This window comes from Martes martes, assembly GCF_963455335.1.
Source record: "Martes martes genome assembly, chromosome: 8".
Classification (NCBI taxonomy): domain Eukaryota; kingdom Metazoa; phylum Chordata; class Mammalia; order Carnivora; family Mustelidae; genus Martes; species Martes martes.
The window spans coordinates 10933710-10953175 of NC_137895.1; the positions used below are offsets into that span (position 1 = coordinate 10933710).

A 19466-nucleotide genomic window follows, 5' to 3' on the forward strand; every position below is an offset into this window, starting at 1 on the left:
GCTGGGGACACCTCAAAGGACTTGTTAGTGGCTGTGTGTGTGTGTGTGTGTGTGTGACTGGATGAAGGTGTCAGAGGCTTGAAGTGGCCCCGTATGAGATGGGCTGGGGTGGTGGAGGGGGAAAAGAAGGGGCTGTACCCCTCGGGCTCCTACGTGCCACAAGGCGCCCATATGAGAGGGACCGGGCGTGTGCGCGTGTGCGTGTGTGAGCGCGCGCGCGAGCATGTGTGAGTGTGTTGGCTGCCAAGACACCCACGCGGCCCCACCTCCCCCCGGCGGAGGAGGGAGATCTTTATCGGCCCCTAGGTGCTTCAGGAGTTTCAGAGTTTCTCACCAGCCTGATCTCTCCCCGTCCCCACCCCAGGCCTTGCCCCCTCCATCCTCTGCACAGGAAGTGGGCTGGCCTTGGGGTTTTAGTCTTTGCCGGCCTCATCAGCCAGCTGCTACCTGGGCTGCCGGAGGAGCTGAGGGAGTCGGAGCCGGGCTCCGGGGGAGATGGCTGCGGACCCAGCAGCGGAGAGATCCCGAGAGAGCGCACTGCGGCCCCATGTCTCAGCCAGGTGACTTTGCCCTCACCCTGCCGCTGCCTGGTTCCCAGCGACCTGGGGTCTCCCTCCCGGCCCTGGCAGCAGCTTGGGGCTGGAAGTGAAGGTCATGGGACAGCTTCCAGCTCTCATCTCCTAGATGCCCCAGGAGGTTCCGCTAGAACTTCCATCTCCCAGCCCTCCTGGCCTCCAACCTTATCGTGAAATCCCTCCAGGATGAGGCAGGTCCTGATCAGGGTTTTGGCTTTGAAGAAAAAGCTGGTCCCTAGTTCTGGGCTACCCCTTCTTCCCAGCCCATCCCTGGGGAAGCTGGGGGCTGCTCTGGGATAAGGGGCTTCCTAACCCAGAAGGGATGAGGAAAGAGGCAGGAGGACTGGGAGGGGGGAAGCCAGCTGAGCCCCAGATGGAGGACACTGGGATGTGGGGTAGGGGGACACGCGAGCTCCCTCCGGGCGGCTGTGGAATGGGACCCATGTTGGGGAGGCATCCCCGTGTAAAGTGCTCCTTAAGAGGCTCTGGGGTGGGAAGGGAGGGAGGGGGCCCCTCTGAGACCTGGCCATGAAGTGGGGTTGCCTCCTCTCTGGGAGCCCTGGGCGGCAGCGGGGGCGGGGGGCACAGACTGGCGGATTTGAGTCCAGATTGTCCCGCCCTTGGCCGTGTGAGCAGACAGGTCTGTAATGTCTCCAGGCACCACTAGAGTGGATAGGATTCCATCTCTGGGGCTGGCCTTTCTCCTGGGGGACAAGGCATCCTGTTCTGAACTGTGTTTGGAGACCTCAGTGGGGTGTGGCTGGGGGGGCAGAGCCATTTCTGAGGGTCCCCCCTCCTAGCCCTACAGCCCGGATTCCGAACCCAGCTGGGGAGATGCTTCTGGAGTTAAACAGCAAGAGGCCAGCTCCCCGCCCCTCCGCCCACCACCTTGTGTGTTGGGGGGCGGTGGCCAGGAGGATGAGGCAAGATGGTGCCCATCACAGCTGGTGGTCTGGCTGTGGAGCTCCTGCCTCTGGTCCTCACCCCGCCACCCCCTGCCCTCCCCCCGCGCCTCCTGCCCCCAGCGCCCTATGGCCCACAGTGTCAGCCCCAGCGGTGGCGGGAAATCAGGCAGTACTGACCCAGTCCAACCCCCGGCTCAGCCCCACTCTGGCCTGGGCGAGAGGCTTACTGGCCTCAGCCTCCTCATCTGAGAAAAGGAGTCATAACAGTACCTACTGCCAGGGTTGCTGCAGGTTGCTGCAGGTGGGGTGATATCTGCTGAGTGCTAAGGACCTGGGCACAGAATGAGAGTCAACTATTAGTCACCAGCCCTGTCACCATTCCCGTCCTCATCCCTGTCACCGTCATCACCGTTGTCATCGTCATTGTTATCTCCTCACTTGAAATCAGATGACTGGCTTTGAGTCCAGCTGCCCGGGGCAGCGCTGAGTTCAGTCTTGGCGTCTGTCGAGGGGGGTGGTGGGGGTTGATGACACCCACCTTCCAGGGTTGCAGTGGGGACCTCATGAGTCAGTGCGTGTGGTTGTGCCCCCATGAAGGGCAGGGAGTGTGGGTGTGCGTGAGAACCCAGGGCTCATGGGGCTTAGGACTCAGAGGTCCTGCAGGCTCTCCCCGAGGCTGGGCCCGTGGCCTTGAGCAGGTTCCTTAACCTCCCTGAGCCTCAGTTCCCTGCCTGGCCGGAGGGTGCAGCCTCAGCGCCGTCCTGGAGCCCTCCCTGCCCCGACCGGCTCAGGAACAGCCCACACTCCCCTCTCTGTGCCCTTTGCAATCGTGATGTACATCGCTGCGCCCTTTCTGCTATGAGTGGTGGGGAACTGGCTCGCCGCGGCTGGGGCTGTGGTTTGGCCTTGACCTTCCTGTGATCTTGCCTGCCTTTGCCCCGACTCTCCTCCTGTCATCCTGAAGCTCTATACCAGGTCCTGTCCTGGGCATGGGCTTGCCTTGCCGGCTGGTGCTGGCCAGGGGCAGCACCCTCCGGGGGGCAGGTACTGCCCATGCTCCCAGGCCGTGACTGAGTGAGTAGGGGGGCACAGGGGGGCTTACTGGACCCCTTGAGGGTCTCAATGTTGTGCCCTGTGCTGTGGGGGGGTTCCCAAGGAAAAAGGCAACCAGCCCCCATCCCCTATCCCCACTGGGGAGCTCCCCCTCCCATGGGGATGGTGGGCCGGGGACTCCTTTTCAAACTCAAGCCAGACACCTGACAGTTGGCCTGTGCCCTTGCTGGGCCCTGACTCCTCGACTCCAGGGGCGGAGGGCTGGTGGCCTTACCTCTGGGACCGGTTCCTGGGACAGGGTCTGGGCAGGGCCGAAGGATGTGAGGGAACAGGCCCTGTGGGCGAGCGAGCTGGGGGATGAGATCCCAGCTCTGCCTCTTCTGCACACGTGACCTTGGCGGGTGAAAGACTCGGAGCCTTAGTTTCTTCATCTGTGTAAGGGGATAATACAAGCACCCAGTCCCAAGCCTCTGGGGACAGAAGATGATCTAGATGATCTAGTGTACGTAAACTGCTGGGCACAGAGGGAGTGCTCAGTACACCCCCTGAGTATTGCTGTGACATAGTCCGTGAGTATCGAGCGTGTCGCCCATCTCAGTGGTGGGGGGAGACAGAGTCAGAGAAGCTACAGGAGCCCTTGTCTGGGCTCTGGGTCCGCCCTGACTCGGATTCCACACCTGCCTCCGATCAGCTCTGTGATCTTGGGCGGTTTACTTTACATCCCCGTGCCTCAGTTTCCCCATTTGAAAATGCAGATAATGAGAGGATCTCCAGTAGAGTTTTTGCTGCTTCATTTAAAGAGCAGAACAACAGCCTGGTTTCTAGGAGCCTCCTGATGATGGTTTTTGGTGTGACTAAGGGGGCAGCAGGGAAGGGAAGAGGTGAGCTGTAATCCCAGCTCTGTGCTGGTCTCCCTGTGTGGACCTGAGCAAATCTTTCCTTTTTCTGGGTCTGTTTCCCCAGCTTTTGAACAAGGGCGTGGGCTTCCTCAGAGAGCCCTCTGAGCCCTGACAATGTATGGCTCCCCAAATCCCCAAAGGAAGGGAGCATGTGTGGGACCAAGGGACCAGCAGGTGCAAAGGCCCTGAGGCTGGATGGTATTGGCTTGATAGAGAGCAGAACGGGCCACCCTGAGATGGGTAGAGCTCGGCCCGCCTCTCGCAGCGACCAGGGACTTGGAGCAGGTGTTCACTTGTGCTTTCTCCCCCTCTCCTTTCCCCAGGGCTCTCTTCCCCAGCTCCCACCTGTGGATGTGATGGCAGCGCCGGCTCTGTCCTGCTATCTGTCCCTCCTCGTCTTCCTCCTGGCCCTGGCCATCCCTCAGGGATTCACAGCGGCAGATGGTGAGGACCCTGGCATCTGGATAGCTGTGCTTTCTCTTGGGAAGGCACTCAACCCTTGTAGAACCCCTTTCAGGACCCCTGCTTCTGGGCCGAGGCCCTTCAGCAGGGGCAGGAGGGAGGCGAGGGCAACGGGACCAGAGATCAGGCGTCCACCTTCTCCCTTGGCCCTTCTGCGGCCAGCCACTCATGCCTCATCTTGTCAGCAGACACCCCCAAGCTCACATGCTTCTACAACTCAAAAGCCAACATCTCCTGTGCCTGGAGCTGGGGCAGGGACCCACAGGCCTCGTCCTGCAAGATCCACGCTTGGCCGGATAGACGGTGAGTGTGCGGTTGACCAGCATCTCGGGATTGGTGTGCAGGCTTGGGGGGGGGGGTTCCTATAATCTTAGACTCTTGGGATTCCTTCCTGGCAGACTCCAAGATGTTGCACTTTGAGAATCTGGATTGATAGGACCCACAGACTCTTGATGTCCCCGAAGTCTGGAAAACAAAGGGGCTGGATATTTAGACTCCTGGAACCAGGGCGGGAGTGAGGAGTGGGGGTCCAGGCTGCAGGGGAGGGGCCGGAGATGAGCTAGACAGGGTAGTTTGGGGACACTGGGCTGTGAGACTGATGGGTCAAGGCTAAAGTCTACTTCAGAAGCAAGGGGCGGGGGAAGAAAGTGGGATCCCTAAGCTTTCTGAGAAACATCTAGGGCAGCTGTGGAAACAGGGGCCTGGGCATGGTTGGGATCCTGGGGGCTGGGAAGGAGTCAGGGAAGGGGCTGCTGTGATCCATACATCTTGATGGCAACAGCAAAGGTGGCTTTGGGGTTGGCCGTGGTCTTGGGTGGGTGGCGATTCCACAGGGTTGCAAGGGCTCCTTCCAGTCCCGAGAGAAGACTCTGGAGGGCTTTAGGTGGGGAGGCCGACATGTCCTGCACTGTTTGCTTCTAGAAGATCACTGTGGCTACTGTGAGGCCAGGCTGGGGAGGACAGGAAGAGGTGCTCGTGATGGGAGGTGGAACAGGTGGGGGGATGGGGGTCTCTACCGAGGTTGGCATAGAGCCTGCACAGACTGGCCCTGCTGCAGGGGTGAGGCCATCCCGAGGGCCGGCTCTGGGGGTCCCTCCTTCTGTCCTAAGGAGGTTCTTTTGCCTTGAAAGGCCTTGGAACAGATCCTGCGAGCTGCTCCCGCTGAGCCCGGCATTCTGGGTCTGTCACCTGATTCTTGGATCCCCAGATGTGAGTACTGAGAGCCGAGAAGAGAGCCCAGGGGAGGGCAGGTGCCGGGGTGGGGAGCTTCCAGGGGCAGACGGGGGCCCAGAGAGCCCAGTGGCTTTGGCTACAGCCAGCGGCACAGCAGGCTGCCCCAGGGCAAGAGAAGCAGAAGGAAGCAGGGCAACATCCAAAGGCCAGAACTCAAGCCTGACTGAGGGTTAAGAGATCTGTGGTCCGAGAGGCTCGGTCATTCTGCCTCTGCTCCACTGTTCTCCCCATGCTTTGTGGGTCCCGTGACACTTCTGTACTCTTTATCAAGTGGAGGGAGGGGTGCCCACCCGTAACAACACCCCCCTGAGTCTTCCCAAGGTCCTGGCAAGTGCAAGGCAGCATGGGCTTAAAAGTGTGGATCCTGGAGCTGAAGGTCTGGGTGCCTGGTCCCGGCTCCACTGTAACACCCGCCGGGTGACATCAGGCAACTGCTGCGTCCTAGGCTTCCCTTCTCGAAGTGGCAAGCTCGTAGAGCTGTTCTGTGGGTTAAAGCACTAAATACACCCTGCCCAGAGCAGAGCATGCACTTGACTTTGCAGTCTGTGGATCCTGGGGACTTTGTGGGTGGGCTCCAGCACTGTCCCTTTCTTACCAGAGAAGAAACTGAGGCTCAGAGAGGCCCTGCCAGTGAGGGGCAGAGCTGGGATTGAACCATCTAGATGGGCATGTGGCCATGTGCATGCATGGGCATCAGATTACTGTTGGTCGCGCCGTCCTAGGCAGCAGCGGGCACTAGGGTTGCCCAGACCACATTTTCCAGCCATCATCAGGTCATACTCATTCTTAAGGGGCAGGAGAATGTGGAGATAGGCTCACATGTCTGGAGTCATATGGCCATGCCTGTCCCTGTGAGCTCTGCAGAGGATCTGCCTTCGGATCCTGGCCCCACCGTTTCCTTGCTGTGTGACCTCAGGCAAGGCCCTAGCCTCTCTGAGCTTCAGCCTTCTCGGCTGCAGGACGAGAAGAGACATAGGGCTTGTCTCACAGGGTGTTGAGTTAAATGAGAGAACGTGTGTCCAGCACGCAGAAGAGTGCTTGGACAGAGGATGAACCCAACACGATATATTCCTGGCATCTTTATAAGAACTATGATCATAGTAATAATGACGATACTACTATCATTATCTGGAAACATCAGGCCCCTACAACAGCCGGACGCAGCAAGGGACAGCGTCCTTGGGCTGGAGAGGGAGGAATTGTTTGGGGACTCATATGATCAGGTTCAAGTTTTGCTCACGGTTGGCCCTGTGGCAGGTAGGTCAGAGGGGCTGTGCCCTGGGTCCTGGACCTGAAAATACCACCTCAGAACCCAGAGCACAGATCTGGAGGGGACATGCACCAGACTTTCCTCCCACAAGGCGCTCTTCTGCACAGGGAGGAGACTGCCGTAAGCCGCTCATTTCACAGCCCTCGGTCAGGTGTCACAGCCTAGCGCTGCGTCTCTGTGGGGACAGTGGTTACAGAGGCCTGGCTTTGAATCCAGACTCCCCTGCTGACCAATGCGTGACTTCAGGCCTCTCACCTACATTATGAGGATGGTTTGCTCTGACAATCAGCCAGAGAAATGCCTAAGGCACCCGAATAGGACCTGCTCGAGGGAGAGGCTTGCTGCCTGCCCATTTCCTTCCCCAAAAGCCAGGGTGTGGGAGTGGGGACAGGTAGGCTTTCACACTCCAAACTGTTACACAGGTACAGTTCCAGACCTGCCTTCTCTTGGGGGCTCATCCTGTTTGCATGCCTCTTGGGATGGGGAACTCCCTCCCTTTCAAGGCAGCTCACTTCACTTTAGATCACGGATCAAACTCCACTTGCCGTCTGTTTTTGTAAATAAAATTTTATTGGCATACGGCCATGCCATTCTCCTACGGTGTCTCTGGTTGGTTTTTACAGGCCAGCAACAGAATTGAGTCGTTGCGACTGAGACCGTTTGACCTGCAAAGCTAGAAATATTTACTTTCTGCACCCTCACGGAAAAAGCCTGCCGACCCCAGCCTTAGCTGGAGGGGCTCATGGAGGAGCCCAACTTTTGCTGTGTTCTTGGTTTCCCTCTCTCCTATCCTTCCCACCACCTGCGCCCCATCCCTACCATGTCCTTCTCTTGCAGGCTCAGAGTCTGACCGCGGCTGACATTGTCAAAATGAGCGTGATATGCCATGAAGGGGGGAGGTGGAGGACACTGATGACCCAAGACTTCAAGCCCTTTGAGAACCGTGAGTGGGGAATTGGGAAGGGTAGGGGGACTGGGGAGGGCTGGGAACCCCCCGTCCTGTCTTTCCCTCTGGGACCCTCCCTGATCCAGTCTCTTTCCATACCCATGTGTGACCTCTCACTGCCCACTGCCCTCAGGATGTAGTTCTGGCTCCTTCCCCCGATATTCAGCATCTGGCCCGGGCTTCCCAGTCGAGCGCTCCTCCTCTCCTGGCCTGTATTCCCGTCACAATCAAAGGCTAGCTCTCTGAATTCAGCTTGCCCATCCATGCCTCTGAGCCTTGCATTTGTGGGTGCCACAGCCCAGAAGGCTCTTCCCATCAGAAAAGTTCCCCCTCACCATTCAAGGCTCAGTGAAGAGTCACCTCCACCAGGAAGCCTTCCCAGACTCTCCCAGCCCTTCGTACCTCCTCTTTCAGAGTGTTTATGTTTTTTCAGGGTCCTCACTGCCTGATTTGGGGACTGTCTCCCTCACTGGGCTGTGAGCTCCCTGAGGGTAGAACGTCTGTCTTCCCTAAGTCTCTACTCCAAGTACCCAGCACCAAGCCTTATCTGGGCAGTGCTCTGGGAAGGTTTTTGAATGACTGCATGCCCAGCCCCATCCCCAGACCATCAAGGGGAGAAAGGGCAAGATCTAGACAGGGTTCTCAATGCAGCCTTGCCTCAACTGAATGGGGTCTACCCAGAATATCATTTCACACGTCTGAGCCTCGGTTTGCCCATTGAGAATGGGGAGAATCAGTTATCGGCTGGACCCCGGGTTGCCATAAGGAGTCTGTGAGCCAGACACAGAAACTGTTTAACACATGCTCAACAGACATTCACTTAGTGTTATTCGTGTAGTTCAAGAGTCCCAGACTTAGAAAAACTTAGGTCAGTTTAACTTCGAAATTATTAAATCTTATAGTCCTATAAGGTTCCTGAGATTCAATTAAATGACACGAGACGATTCCTCTAAAGCTCTCAGATCCATTCTGGAGGCAGAGAACAGGGGCCCTCATTTGTTTTCATACAGCAGATTATTGGGTTCCTTAATCAGGTAATGCTCCAGGCGCCAAGAAACGTCGGAGAACACATTCCCTGCCCTCAGTGAGCACATGGTCTGCTGGGGGAGATGGAAAATGAACAAAGAACCCCAAATAAATATTTGATGTGTCAGGTGGGGCTAAGTACTGGGCAGGAAAATAAAACAGGTTAGGGGGTAGAAGAAGGCTTCTCCAAGCAGGTGAGGATCTCTGGGGGTGGGGAGGGTGCCCAGGAGGGAGAAGGAACAGGTGCAAAGGTAGAGATGGGGGCATGTCTGAACTTTATCCTCTTGGCATGGCATGGTGACCCAGCATCCCCCAAGGTCACTCTCTCTTCCCCTCTCTCGCCTCCAGTTCGCCTGATGGCCCCTGACTTGCTCCAAGTCACCCATGTCGGGACCCACAAATGCAACATAACCTGGAAAGTCCCACAGTCCTCCCACTACATTGAAAGTTACCTGGAGTTTGAGGCCCGGACAAGGTCCCCGGGCCACAGCTGGGAGGTGAGTGCATGGCCCAGTCCCCACCTGCCCTGACTCCTCCCTCCAGTCCTGGTCACCCTGTCCAGTCTTCATGTCAGCAAAGCCACGGTTGTTCCCAGGCAGCCCCTACTGCTCCCCTGTCCTGCCTGCTCTGGCCTCCCTGCCCCGTATGTGCCCCCCGACAGCCCAAGGGTTCCAGTTGGTGGCAGATGCCAGGGTGAGAGTTTACATAGCCAAGAGGCAGGTGACTATCCTCTGAGATTTCAGAGGCCCTGGGAAGCCACCCATCCGTTCAGCTCTGTGCATGGATGGTGAGTGAGAGGGAGGGGTTCAGGATGCCCTTGGGGTTTGGGGCTGAGGAGTCAGGGATGTGGAGGGAGAGTGGCAGGGGCGGAGCTGGCAGGGAGGAATACAGGTGTCACCCACTCAGCCTCCCAGCCAGCCCCTGCCATGAGAGGTGAGGTGGGCCACAGGGCCCCCTCCGCTCTGACAGCCCCCCCGCCTGTCTCTGCCCCCAGGAGGCCTCCGTACTGATCCTCAGACAAAACCAGCAATGGATTTGCCTTGAGACACTTACTCCGGGCACCTTGTATGAACTTCAAGTGCGGGTCAGGGCCCACCTAGGCAGCCACAAGGCTTGGAGTCCCTGGAGTCAGCCCCTGGCCTTCAGGACGAGGCCTGCAGGTACCAGGGCACAGAAGGGGTGGGACGGAGCTCAGACTGGAGGAGATGGCTGGGGTGTGGCCTGGAGGGCAGCTGGTGGGGGAGGCCTGGGACTGGGGTAGAGGGCTCAGCCCGAGTCGGGCTCACCTGCTACGGTTAGCCCACTCATTGTGACCCTGCAGGGTGAGCAGTGTGGTCAGGGTGGGCTGCTCGCATCTGGAAGCCTCAGTTTCTGCATCTGTAAAGTGGGTACTGTGCTACTCGGCAGACCTGCTGTGATGAGGCCCGTGATGCCCCTTGTCAGCTAGGCCCACGGCAGGCCTCCTGGGCCAGCTGGGACCTGCCAAGGCCTTGGGTCAGAGGTTAGCCTGTCCCTAGGCACCAGGGTGGCTGCAGGGGGTTGGGATGCTGGAGGGATCTGGGCGAGCAGGGGCGCTTCTCTAACCTCTCTCCCCGCTTCTCCTCCCGCCCCTGGGTGGCCTCAGAGAAGCGGACTCTGCCCTTTCCTTGGTTTGGCCATGTCATAGCAGGCATCAGCGGTGCCTTCGGCTTTCTCATCTTGGTCTACTTGTTGGCCAACTGTCAGTACATCGGACCGTGGTAAGAGCCCTCCTTTCCCGTTCTTTCGTGCTCTCATCTGACACACACCCCCTGACTGCTCAGGCCCTCGGCTCAGACCCCTGCTCAGACACACCCGTGCTCCCTCTGCCCTCCCCACAGTCCTCCCTGCCTGATACCTGGCTTTTCCCTGGCACCAACCCCCAAAGATGGAACCCCAGGGAACCAGCCTGAGGGGAGCCGGGGAGGGAGAGCCCCATGGAGGCCCCGCCCAGAGCATGACTCTGAGTATGTGTGTGCACATGTGTGTGTATGCGCGTGTGCAAATGCCTGCTGTCTCTATGTGTATGTGTCCTCGGGGATCTCTCTAAGTCCCTTTGTCGAGCCCCAGCTCAGTGCCAGGCCTGGTACCAAGTGCTGGGAATACAAGGGCAGGCTACGTACATGCGGCCACATCTTCATGGAGCTCATGGTCACGTGGGAGAAGGCAAATGTTTATAAATGATACACAAGTACAATGACACACCATGATAAAAGGGTAAAGGAAGGTACTCGATGGCTTGGAAGCAGGCCACAGGGAGAGGAACCTTGGCTGGGGGATGGCCAGTAGAAACATGCCTAAGGAAGTGATGATTCCCTTGAAATCTGAATGAGGAGCTAACCAGACATGGGGAGGGGATGGGGAGTGCATAAGCAGAGGAAACAGGGTGTGCAAAGGCCCTACATGTGTAATGCAAAGCAGCATTACAGCAACTGAGAGTTCAGGGAGGCAAGTGTGGTTGGAGACCAGAAGGGGTGGAGGAGAGGGCTGACCTGAGCCTGAACATCTAACTGGGGGGCAGCCAGGCTTTCTGGGTCCTTGAGGCTATGGCCACATTTTTGAGGCTGATGCATACAGATATTGGGGCACTTGGTGTGGCAAGCAGAGCATGGGCTGGAATTCAGCACCCACTCACTACCCCCCTAAAACCGGGTGCCCTTGGGCAGTGCACAACCTGAACAACCATCCATGACAGTCTGGACATGGAGACACACAATCTGGTCTCTTTCCTACCTCCTGCCTCCTTGTTCACTCTACTCCAAACATTTGGCTCTGTGTGGTCCCTGACCACTCGGACTCCTGTGGTCCCCCACCCCCCACATCCTTCTTTTGCATGGACCTCTGCTTTGTGTCCACACAATGAATGGTCATGTTCCACACTTGGTTCGTGTCTGTCTCCCCATTAGAATGTCAGAAAGAGACCTTCTCTGTCTGCCATTCTTGTGTCCCCAGGCCCCCACCCTCCCTTACTGGACATTCACTTCATATTGATCCAACAGATGAATGCGGAATGGCTCTGTACCCTCCCTTCAGGGCAGTGGGGTGCCAGCGGGACACCATGGTCCCTTTCCCTTCTCATCCTCATTCCTTCCCTCTTGCCCTGTTCAGGCTGAAGAAGGTTCTGAAGTGCCACATCCCAGACCCGTCGGAGTTCTTTTCCCAGCTGAAGTCAGAGCATGGAGGAGATTTCCAGGTAGGAGTCTGGAGCTGGCAGAGAGAAGCAGGCATCTGGCTCGGGCTGGCAGGGGGGTGGCCAGAGGTGTGAGTGGGTGGGGAGGTGGTGGGTTTGCACTTTGCGAAAGGAGACAAATACTGAAGTGAGCAGCCTCTGGGCTAGGTGTGGGTCCCTTTCCCCAGCTCGGGCACCAGCATTCTCAGGCTGAATGGCACCTCCTGTCTGAGCCAGACAGTCTGGTTCTAATTCCGGCTCTAGCCCTTCCTGGCTGTGTGACCTCGGGCACATTATGGAATGTCTCTTGTGCTCAGCTTTCCCACTTGTACAACAGGGAGGGAAACTTACTTACGTGTTACTTATGTGGATGGGCCCAAGATCACTGGCTGGCACGTAGTAAATGCTCAAGGGGCCTTAGCTAGAATTTCGGTCACCCTCGCCCCCTGCAGAAAGCACTGGGCAGGCTCCAACACCTTATCCCTGATGGTAACAATTCTTTGAGCTGCTTCTCATCAATCGAAGCAGAGTCACTGGGAAGGTGCTGGCCCAGACAGTAGTAACACTGAACCCCATTTAAACCTCAGTCGTCTCCCCTCCCGGAGCCCACGCTTGCTTCAGGAAGGAAGTGTTGTGGCAGAAAGGGGCTGTGGTGGGCTGTTTCTCTCACCACCACCCCCTCCCTAGGCTCTCTAGATTTGATGGAGGATGAGGTCGGGGTGGAGGGAGATCAGCAGGAGTGCAGAAGGGCTGGAAAGCCATACTGGGCCAGAGATGTCAAGAGTTGGCTTTGGAGTTCCCTATTATGGCTGATCAGGGCCCATTCTGGAATTCTTTGGAAAACTCCCAAGATTTGGGGATAGCTTGCCTACAGTTCTCTCTATGTGGGGGAATGGATCTCCTTAAAATTCTTCCTAAAGCCCTAAAGATAGTGAGCTCCCTGTCAACAGAGGCATTCTAGCAAGTCTTGGCTGACTGTATGTCGGAAATATAGCAGAAGGGACTCCTGGTTGGAGGCTGGACTGGATGCATCCTTAGTCCTCTTCCCGAGTGAAAACTTTCTGATTCTATGGGACTAGGACCTTTTGAGGTGGGAGTGGGCTCCATCCAAGAGAGGTACCAACCGCTCTGTGGTCATCCCCAGGTCTAGATGCTTGCCCCAGACCTGGGGTGTGGAATGTAGATCCCAAGGAAGCCATGGGATGCGCAATGTGGTGAGGGTTGGGGCGGGTCAAGGGGACCCTACCCTCTCCTCTGCATCTGGGTGGGAGGTCTGCTCCTCTCTCCCTACCCCAGGACCTCTAGGTACCAGGCCACAACGCCCACTGCTCTGTCCAGGGGACCCGGGGATATGGTTGCCAGTGTGTGAGTGTGTGAGTGTGTGTGTGTGAAGGGAGATGTGTTCTTCCTTGCACCCGCCTCCCTGCCCCATCCCCCCGACTTCAGGGCACTGAGGACGGAAGTCAAGGCCCAGGAAGTAGCTGACCCTCTGAGAGGGGCTGGCAAGGCCCTGGCACTCCAGCAGGGCTGGTCATAGCCCCGGCCTCTCCTTCTGGTTGCACAGCCCTTCCCCTCCTCCCTTGCCTCCTCCAGAGCTGGACCCTCCTCCCCACCCCCCTCCCGGAACCTGCTCTCTCCCTCTCTTCCCAGCCTACAGGGCGCAGGAGTGTAGGAGGAGCCCATTGGGCCTGGTCCGTGTGCTCAGAGGAGGACGCCAGTCCAGCTTCTGAGGGCTCCCAGGACAGAGGGCTGTTGGGTCCCCATCACACCCCGTGAGGGCCTACTGTCCCTTTCGCTTCTGTGGGTGGTCTGCCTTTTACCCTGGGCCAGGGAGTTCCACCTTCAGTTTCTTATTTTGACATTCTCCTGCTGGCCCACAGTAAGGAAGTTAGGAAAGAGGGGGCTAAGTGTTGTGGGATTGAGGCTCAGAGAGGGTCAGTGACCTGCCCAAGGTCACACAGTCAGTGAGGACCAGGGCTCTCTGGACTCTGGAGCTACTGGGAAGGGCTCTGGTGGGCACTTTCTTCTCTCTGTGGAGGGACGGTGTGGCAGGAGGGGGCTGCACATCACTGGGGGGAGGGCAGAGAACGTCAGGACCATCTGCACCCACCAGAGATTTTGTCAGAGAGCTGGCTGTGTGTTCAGGGCTAGGGGACGGCCCCTCTCTGGGCATCTGTAAGGTGGACAAGATGGGCTCCATTCAGGGCCCTTTCAGCTTTGACCCTGGTTTGTGGACTCACCCACTTGGGCTAGCCCCTACCTGATGCACTGAGGCTTTTCCCCTTTGCCCGGTGCCTCGTGTGGTACCAGGCTCACAGCACCATAAACAGTCCCTCATCGAAACAACACATCCCCTGGGAACCTACAGGAATCACCCTCCCCAGGCTGACCCAGAGGCATTCTGCAAGCCAGTGTGTGTGTGGGGGGGTGTAGTCAGGGAGGCCTTCCTGGAGGTGGAAGCCCTGCGTAGACTGTAATGAGGAGTTGTTGCTGAGATTCTGGAGGAGGAGGCATCCCACTCACCTTCCATCTGTTCTCTCTTCTGGCAGAAGTGGCTCTCCTCGCCCTTCCCCTCGTCATCCTTCAGTCCCAATACCCAGGCACCAGAGATCTCCCCACTGGAGGTGCTGGACCGGGACACCAAGGCCACACAGCTGCTCCTGCTGCAGCAGAAGGGACCCTCACCCTCGACCGAGACCAGCGGCCACTCGCTGACCAGCTGCTTCACCAACCAAGGTTATTTCTTCTTCCACCTCCCTGACGCTCTGGAGATCGAGGCCTGCCAGGTGTACTTCACCTATGACCCCTGCACAGAAGAGTCCGTGGAGGGCGGGCCTGGGGCACCTGAGGGGTCTCTCCTCCCACCCCTGCCGCCCCTGCCAGCAGAAGACGACGCCTACTGCACCTTCCCCCCTGGGGATGACCTGCTTCTCTTCTCTCCCGGGCTCCTGGGTGGCCCCGGCCCCCCCAACACCATGCCTGGGGGCACTGGAGCCTGTGAAGAGAAGCTGCACCCCTCTGTGCAGGAGGGAGCTCCCCGAGACTGGGCCCCCCAGGCCCTGGTGCCTCCCAACCCAGAAGTGTCTGACCCAGGGGATAGCCAGTCCCCCCTGGAGCATTCCCTGGGAGAAGCAAGAGAGGAGGTCCTGGCCCCTGGCCCCAGGGAGGGGATCAGCTTCCCCTGGGCTAGACACCCCGGGCAAGGCCAGGTCGGAACCCCTGCCTCCTGCCTGACCCTGAACACTGATGCCTATGTGTCCCTCCAAGAGCTGCAGGATCAGGACTCGGCTCACTTGGTGTAGACAGACAAGGCAGGCTGCTGCCCACTGTTGTGCCAGGCCCGGGTGAGGACTGTGTCCTCAAGGCTTGTCCGGTGCCGAGTCACCCAGTGCCTAGCTGCCCCCTTGGATATCCCTGCCCGGAGGGCCCCCACACAGCCTTGCCCACTCGGTCATTCATTTCCAAATGGCAACTGCTGCTCCCTGGTCCTATGGCCCAACCCAGGAATTGCAGTGGGTGGGGACACTGTGACTCCCCTCAGCTGTCATGGAGTCCCATGGCTTTTGCCTCTAAAGCATAACCTCCTCTCGAGCCCTGCAAGGACTCTTCAGGGAGAGTTCTCGGGGTTCTCCAGGGATCTTCACCGTGTCCCCCTCACTGGGCTTCCTGCCCCAGTCCCACCCCCTCCTGCCCATCCTCCACAGGGCAGCCGGAGCGCTCTCTCGATACCACAAACCCCATGGCTCTGCTGCCCCTTGTTTAAAGCCCACCATGGCTCCCCGATGCCCTCTCCACCACTTCTTGGCCTGGCTCTTGCCCCCGCAGTGTCATGTTGGGACATTCTCTCCTAGAACCCTCCCAGTGGTCCTACTGAGCAGCCAGCAGCTCCTTCACGCCCCACACATTTGCACGTGCTGTTCCCTGTACCTGCGGTGCTCTCTCCTCCCTCATCCAGGTGACGGATCCCCTTATGCCTCAAGGGTCCTTTCTGCTTCCTTTGGAGAGAAACTCTGCATCCATTAATGCTCCCGGACTTCAAGCTTCAGTGTCATGGGATGGCTAGACAAAGTGACCCTGTCACTTCGCCCTTGGGATCTCTTGTGACCTCAGAATGTTTAGCTACTGTGTCCTTGCCACTGTGGCCCAATTTGTGATGCGAATCCCCCGGGGAAAGCAGACACTGGCTGGATCTTTCCATTGTGGTTTCATGGATTCGTAAGGCATGCTGCTGGGAAGTAAACCTCTCCTAGTGGCTGGTTCTGAGGCTGTCACAGGGAGTCTAGACCTCTCTTGGAGAGATCTCTTCCACAACTCAGGGGGCTGGCATGCTGCGTCCAGAAGGGCAACTCGCTTGGCACCCCTATCCTATTCCCTGTGGGGAACTACCTGGGACCATCTTGCTTGGACTCCCTGTGCCCGGCTGCCTTCACACAGGGGGCATCGTCCTCTTCTGAGGTCAAGACTCAGAGAGGCGAAGCCCCATGCTCACTAGGCTCCAGCATGCCCATTCCAGCAAGAGCCTCGTCCCCTTTCACTGCAGTCCTCCCCACAGCACAAACACATACTCACACAGCTGAGAACCATCACCTCTCCACTTCTCTTCCTTCTGTCCCTGGCACAGATCACACCTGTGATGCCTGCCACAACCTTCCTCTCACATAGCAACCTCGGCAAGCAAAGGACTCCGTCCCAGGTCCCTGATAGGCGAGCGCACTGAGCCAGTACTTATAGGCCCTGCTCCTAGCTGATTGGGTGCCTGACACAAGCCCACCCATAGGCCGACAAGCAGCCTATGAGCTGTCTTAGAACAGAAGCTCCGCCCAGTCAGGGAGGCCCGGCCTGAACTGGCCAATCAGATTTCTCTCAGTCTTGAGCGTTTGAACTCAGGGTCTTAAGAAGGTAGGTCCCTGGGAGTAGGTGCATGTGCAGAAGGCTCTTGGAGCAGCCTGGGGAGGAGGAGTTCAGCGCGGTTAGCAGAGGGCACTGGGTCCTGCTACAGAGACTCCCGCTGACGTGGGGGGGCTGCCGACGGTTTGCTCAAGAATCTCATTTTCCTTCAGTACGAAATAAACTCCCTTTTCCTGAGGTTGTCTGAGTCTTGGATCCCTACCACGGAAGAGCTTGAGCACTGGTCACTCCTGCCATACGATGCCACGTGTTCTGGGCCACAAGACTCCTCAGTCCTGGCCTGAGCATCAAACCCAAGCTCCGTGACCAGACCCTCGCTCCGTGACCAGACCCTCGCTCTGTGTCCCAGGGCAAACCATGAAACCCCTCTGTGAGTCAGTTTCCACTTGGAAGTGTTCTTGGGACAGTTCTAGTTCTTAAGCCTTGGGCATTTGTGCCGTACGGATGTTCAGTGACCCGTGTGCCATCTCTGTTATTGTTTACCTCATTATTTTTCTTCAAATCCTTCGCTTTTTTGTTCACTTTTATTTAAAAAGAAAAATCTTTGTATTGCCTCTGTTAAGTGGAAAAGCTGATATTCACTATAAATAAAAGGTGACTGTAAAAAGTAAAGACAATAAAATAAAATGCCTCAATTCTTCGCCTGCTGGAAGTCTGCTCTCTTAGGTTAAAGGGGAGGTTAACAAGTGTTGGGAAACTGTTAAAGACATGCCAGCCAGCCACAAATGGTGAGAAAGCAAAAAGATTGTAAAAGGGCTATCTTTTTCACTAATAGGAGTCAGGTTTATCTTATTCTGTGTCAGGGCACCATCTGATATGGTCTCATGGGAAAATACAAGTAAAATATCATAAAAATATAATTGATATATATATTTAATAGAATATAAATCAACATATTATAAACATAATACACAATAAATATAAACCAAATAGAATATATGGAATTTTTACTATATGTAAATAATATATAAATATATATTATACAAATTATGTATGTGTGCATATATATTTACATGCATATAAATATGTATAATACATATAAATATGTATATAAATATGTATAATGCATATTATACATGTATTATACATGCATGTATAATGTATTATACATATTTATATGCATATAAATACATATGTGTATGCATATATATATATATATATAATTTTTTTCTTCTTTTCCTTTGACTCTGAATAGTTGGACTAGATTATGGATGGCAATATTGGGCATTCATAAACCTGCACCCGTAGCAGACATCACTAATCAATTTCACCCACTCATGGCAGACATTGCTAATTGATCATGGCTGTCCTTCCTGCAAAGTTTGAGGACAGCTTGAGATTCTGCAGGCAGGTCCCAATTGATCATAGCTGGCACCTGGTGACCTATCTGGACCAGATCGTCCCTCGGGTTCCTTCCACAACAGAAGGTCTTATCTTCCCAGACTGATTTTCCAGGCAGGGAAAACTGAAGCTGAGTGTCAGAGGCTGGAAAGCTGAGAGGGGTCCTATGAGCAGCTGCGCCCAGGGAACCCAGCTGTCCCCACCAGGTGTGACGAGAGACTTGAGCTGGTGGTGAGCAGAATGAGGGGCCGCCTTACAACAGGCGGACTGATGGGCCAGAAGCTACAGAGTGACATGTCCAGGGTGGAATGGAGTTTGTGCTTTGGGAGATGGGGCAAAGAGGGAGCAGCTGGGATGGGAGGGGTAGAAAGGGTGAAGTGGAGACAGTCCTGCCTGGGTCAGATTGCAGGGAGGGGAGCAGCACCAGCTGGGGACCAGGCAGCCGAGGGCCCCAGGAGATCTGTCAGATGCAGAGTGGGAAGCAGGAGGCAGCTGGGGCAGACTTAGGAGAGATAAGAGAGAAGGAGGGAGAGGTGGCCAGGCTTTCCAGCCTCTCAGGTCTCCAATTTCTTTTTTTTTTTAATTTTTATTTAAGTTAATTTTAATTAATATATAGTGTATTATTAGTTTCAGGAATAGCGTTTAGTGATTCATCAGTTCCATAGAGCACCCAGTGCTCATGACATCATGTGTCCTCCTTAATGCCTGTCACCCATTACCACATCCCTCTGCCCCCTCCCCTCCAGCAACCCTCAGTTGGTTTCCCCTAGTTAAGAGTCTCTTATGGTGGGGCACCTGGGTGGCTCAGCGGGTTAAAGCCCCTCCCTTCAGCTCAGGTCATGATCCCAGGGTCCTGGGATTGAGCGCCGCATCGGGCTCTCTGCTCAGCGGGGAGCCTGCTTCCCCCTGTCTCTCTGCCTGCCTTTCTGCCTACTTGTGATTTCTGTCAAATAAATAAGTAAATAAAATCTTTAAAAAAAAAAGAGTATCTTATGGTTTGTCTCCTTGTTTTCGTCTTATTTTATTTTTCCTTCCTTTCCCCTACTTTCATCTGTTTTGTTTCTCAAATTCTACATAAGAGTGAAATCATAGGGTGTTTTTCTTTCTCTGACTGACCTATTTCGCTTAGAATAATGCCCTCCAGTTCCATCCACGTTGTTGCAAATGGCAAGATTTCATTTTTTTTCTAATGGCTGAGTAATAGTTCACCATATAATACATATACCACATCTTCCTTATCTGTTCATCTGTTGATGGACATCCGGGCTCTTTCCATAGTTTGGCTATTGTGGACATTGTTGCTATAAACATCGGGGTGCACGTGCCCCTTCGGATCACTGTGTTTGTATCCTTTGGGTAAATACCCAGTAGTACGATTGCTGGGTCATAGGGTAGTTCTATTTTTAACTCTCTGAGGAACCTCCACACTGTTTTCCAGAGCGGCTGCACCAGCTTGCATTCCCACCAGTAGTGTAAGAGGGTTCCCCTTTCTCCCCATCCTCGACAACATCTATTATTTTGCAAACATCTATTATTAATTTCAGCCATTCTGACCAGCGTGAAGTGGGATCTCATTGTGGTTTTGATTGATGTTTCCATGACGCTTAGTGATGTTGAACATTTTTTCATGTGTCTGTTGGCCATTTGTGTGTCTTCTTTGG

The 19466-nt window shown here is 55.8% G+C and overlaps 1 protein-coding gene across 1 annotated transcript; it reads left to right on the forward strand.

Annotated features, from left to right (window-relative positions):
- The first annotated feature begins 432 nt into the window (after positions 1-432).
- IL2RB (interleukin 2 receptor subunit beta) lies at positions 433-17099 on the forward strand. Its single transcript, XM_080812170.1, has 10 exons — positions 433-560; positions 3756-3876; positions 4083-4197; positions 5025-5103; positions 7235-7340; positions 8718-8866; positions 9364-9529; positions 9994-10108; positions 11496-11580; positions 14106-17099. Exons 2-10 carry the CDS (start codon positions 3789-3791, stop codon positions 14856-14858), a joined length of 1656 nt encoding a protein of 551 aa, XP_080668296.1. The 5' UTR covers positions 433-560; positions 3756-3788; the 3' UTR covers positions 14859-17099.
- Positions 17100-19466: the final 2367 nt, after the last annotated feature.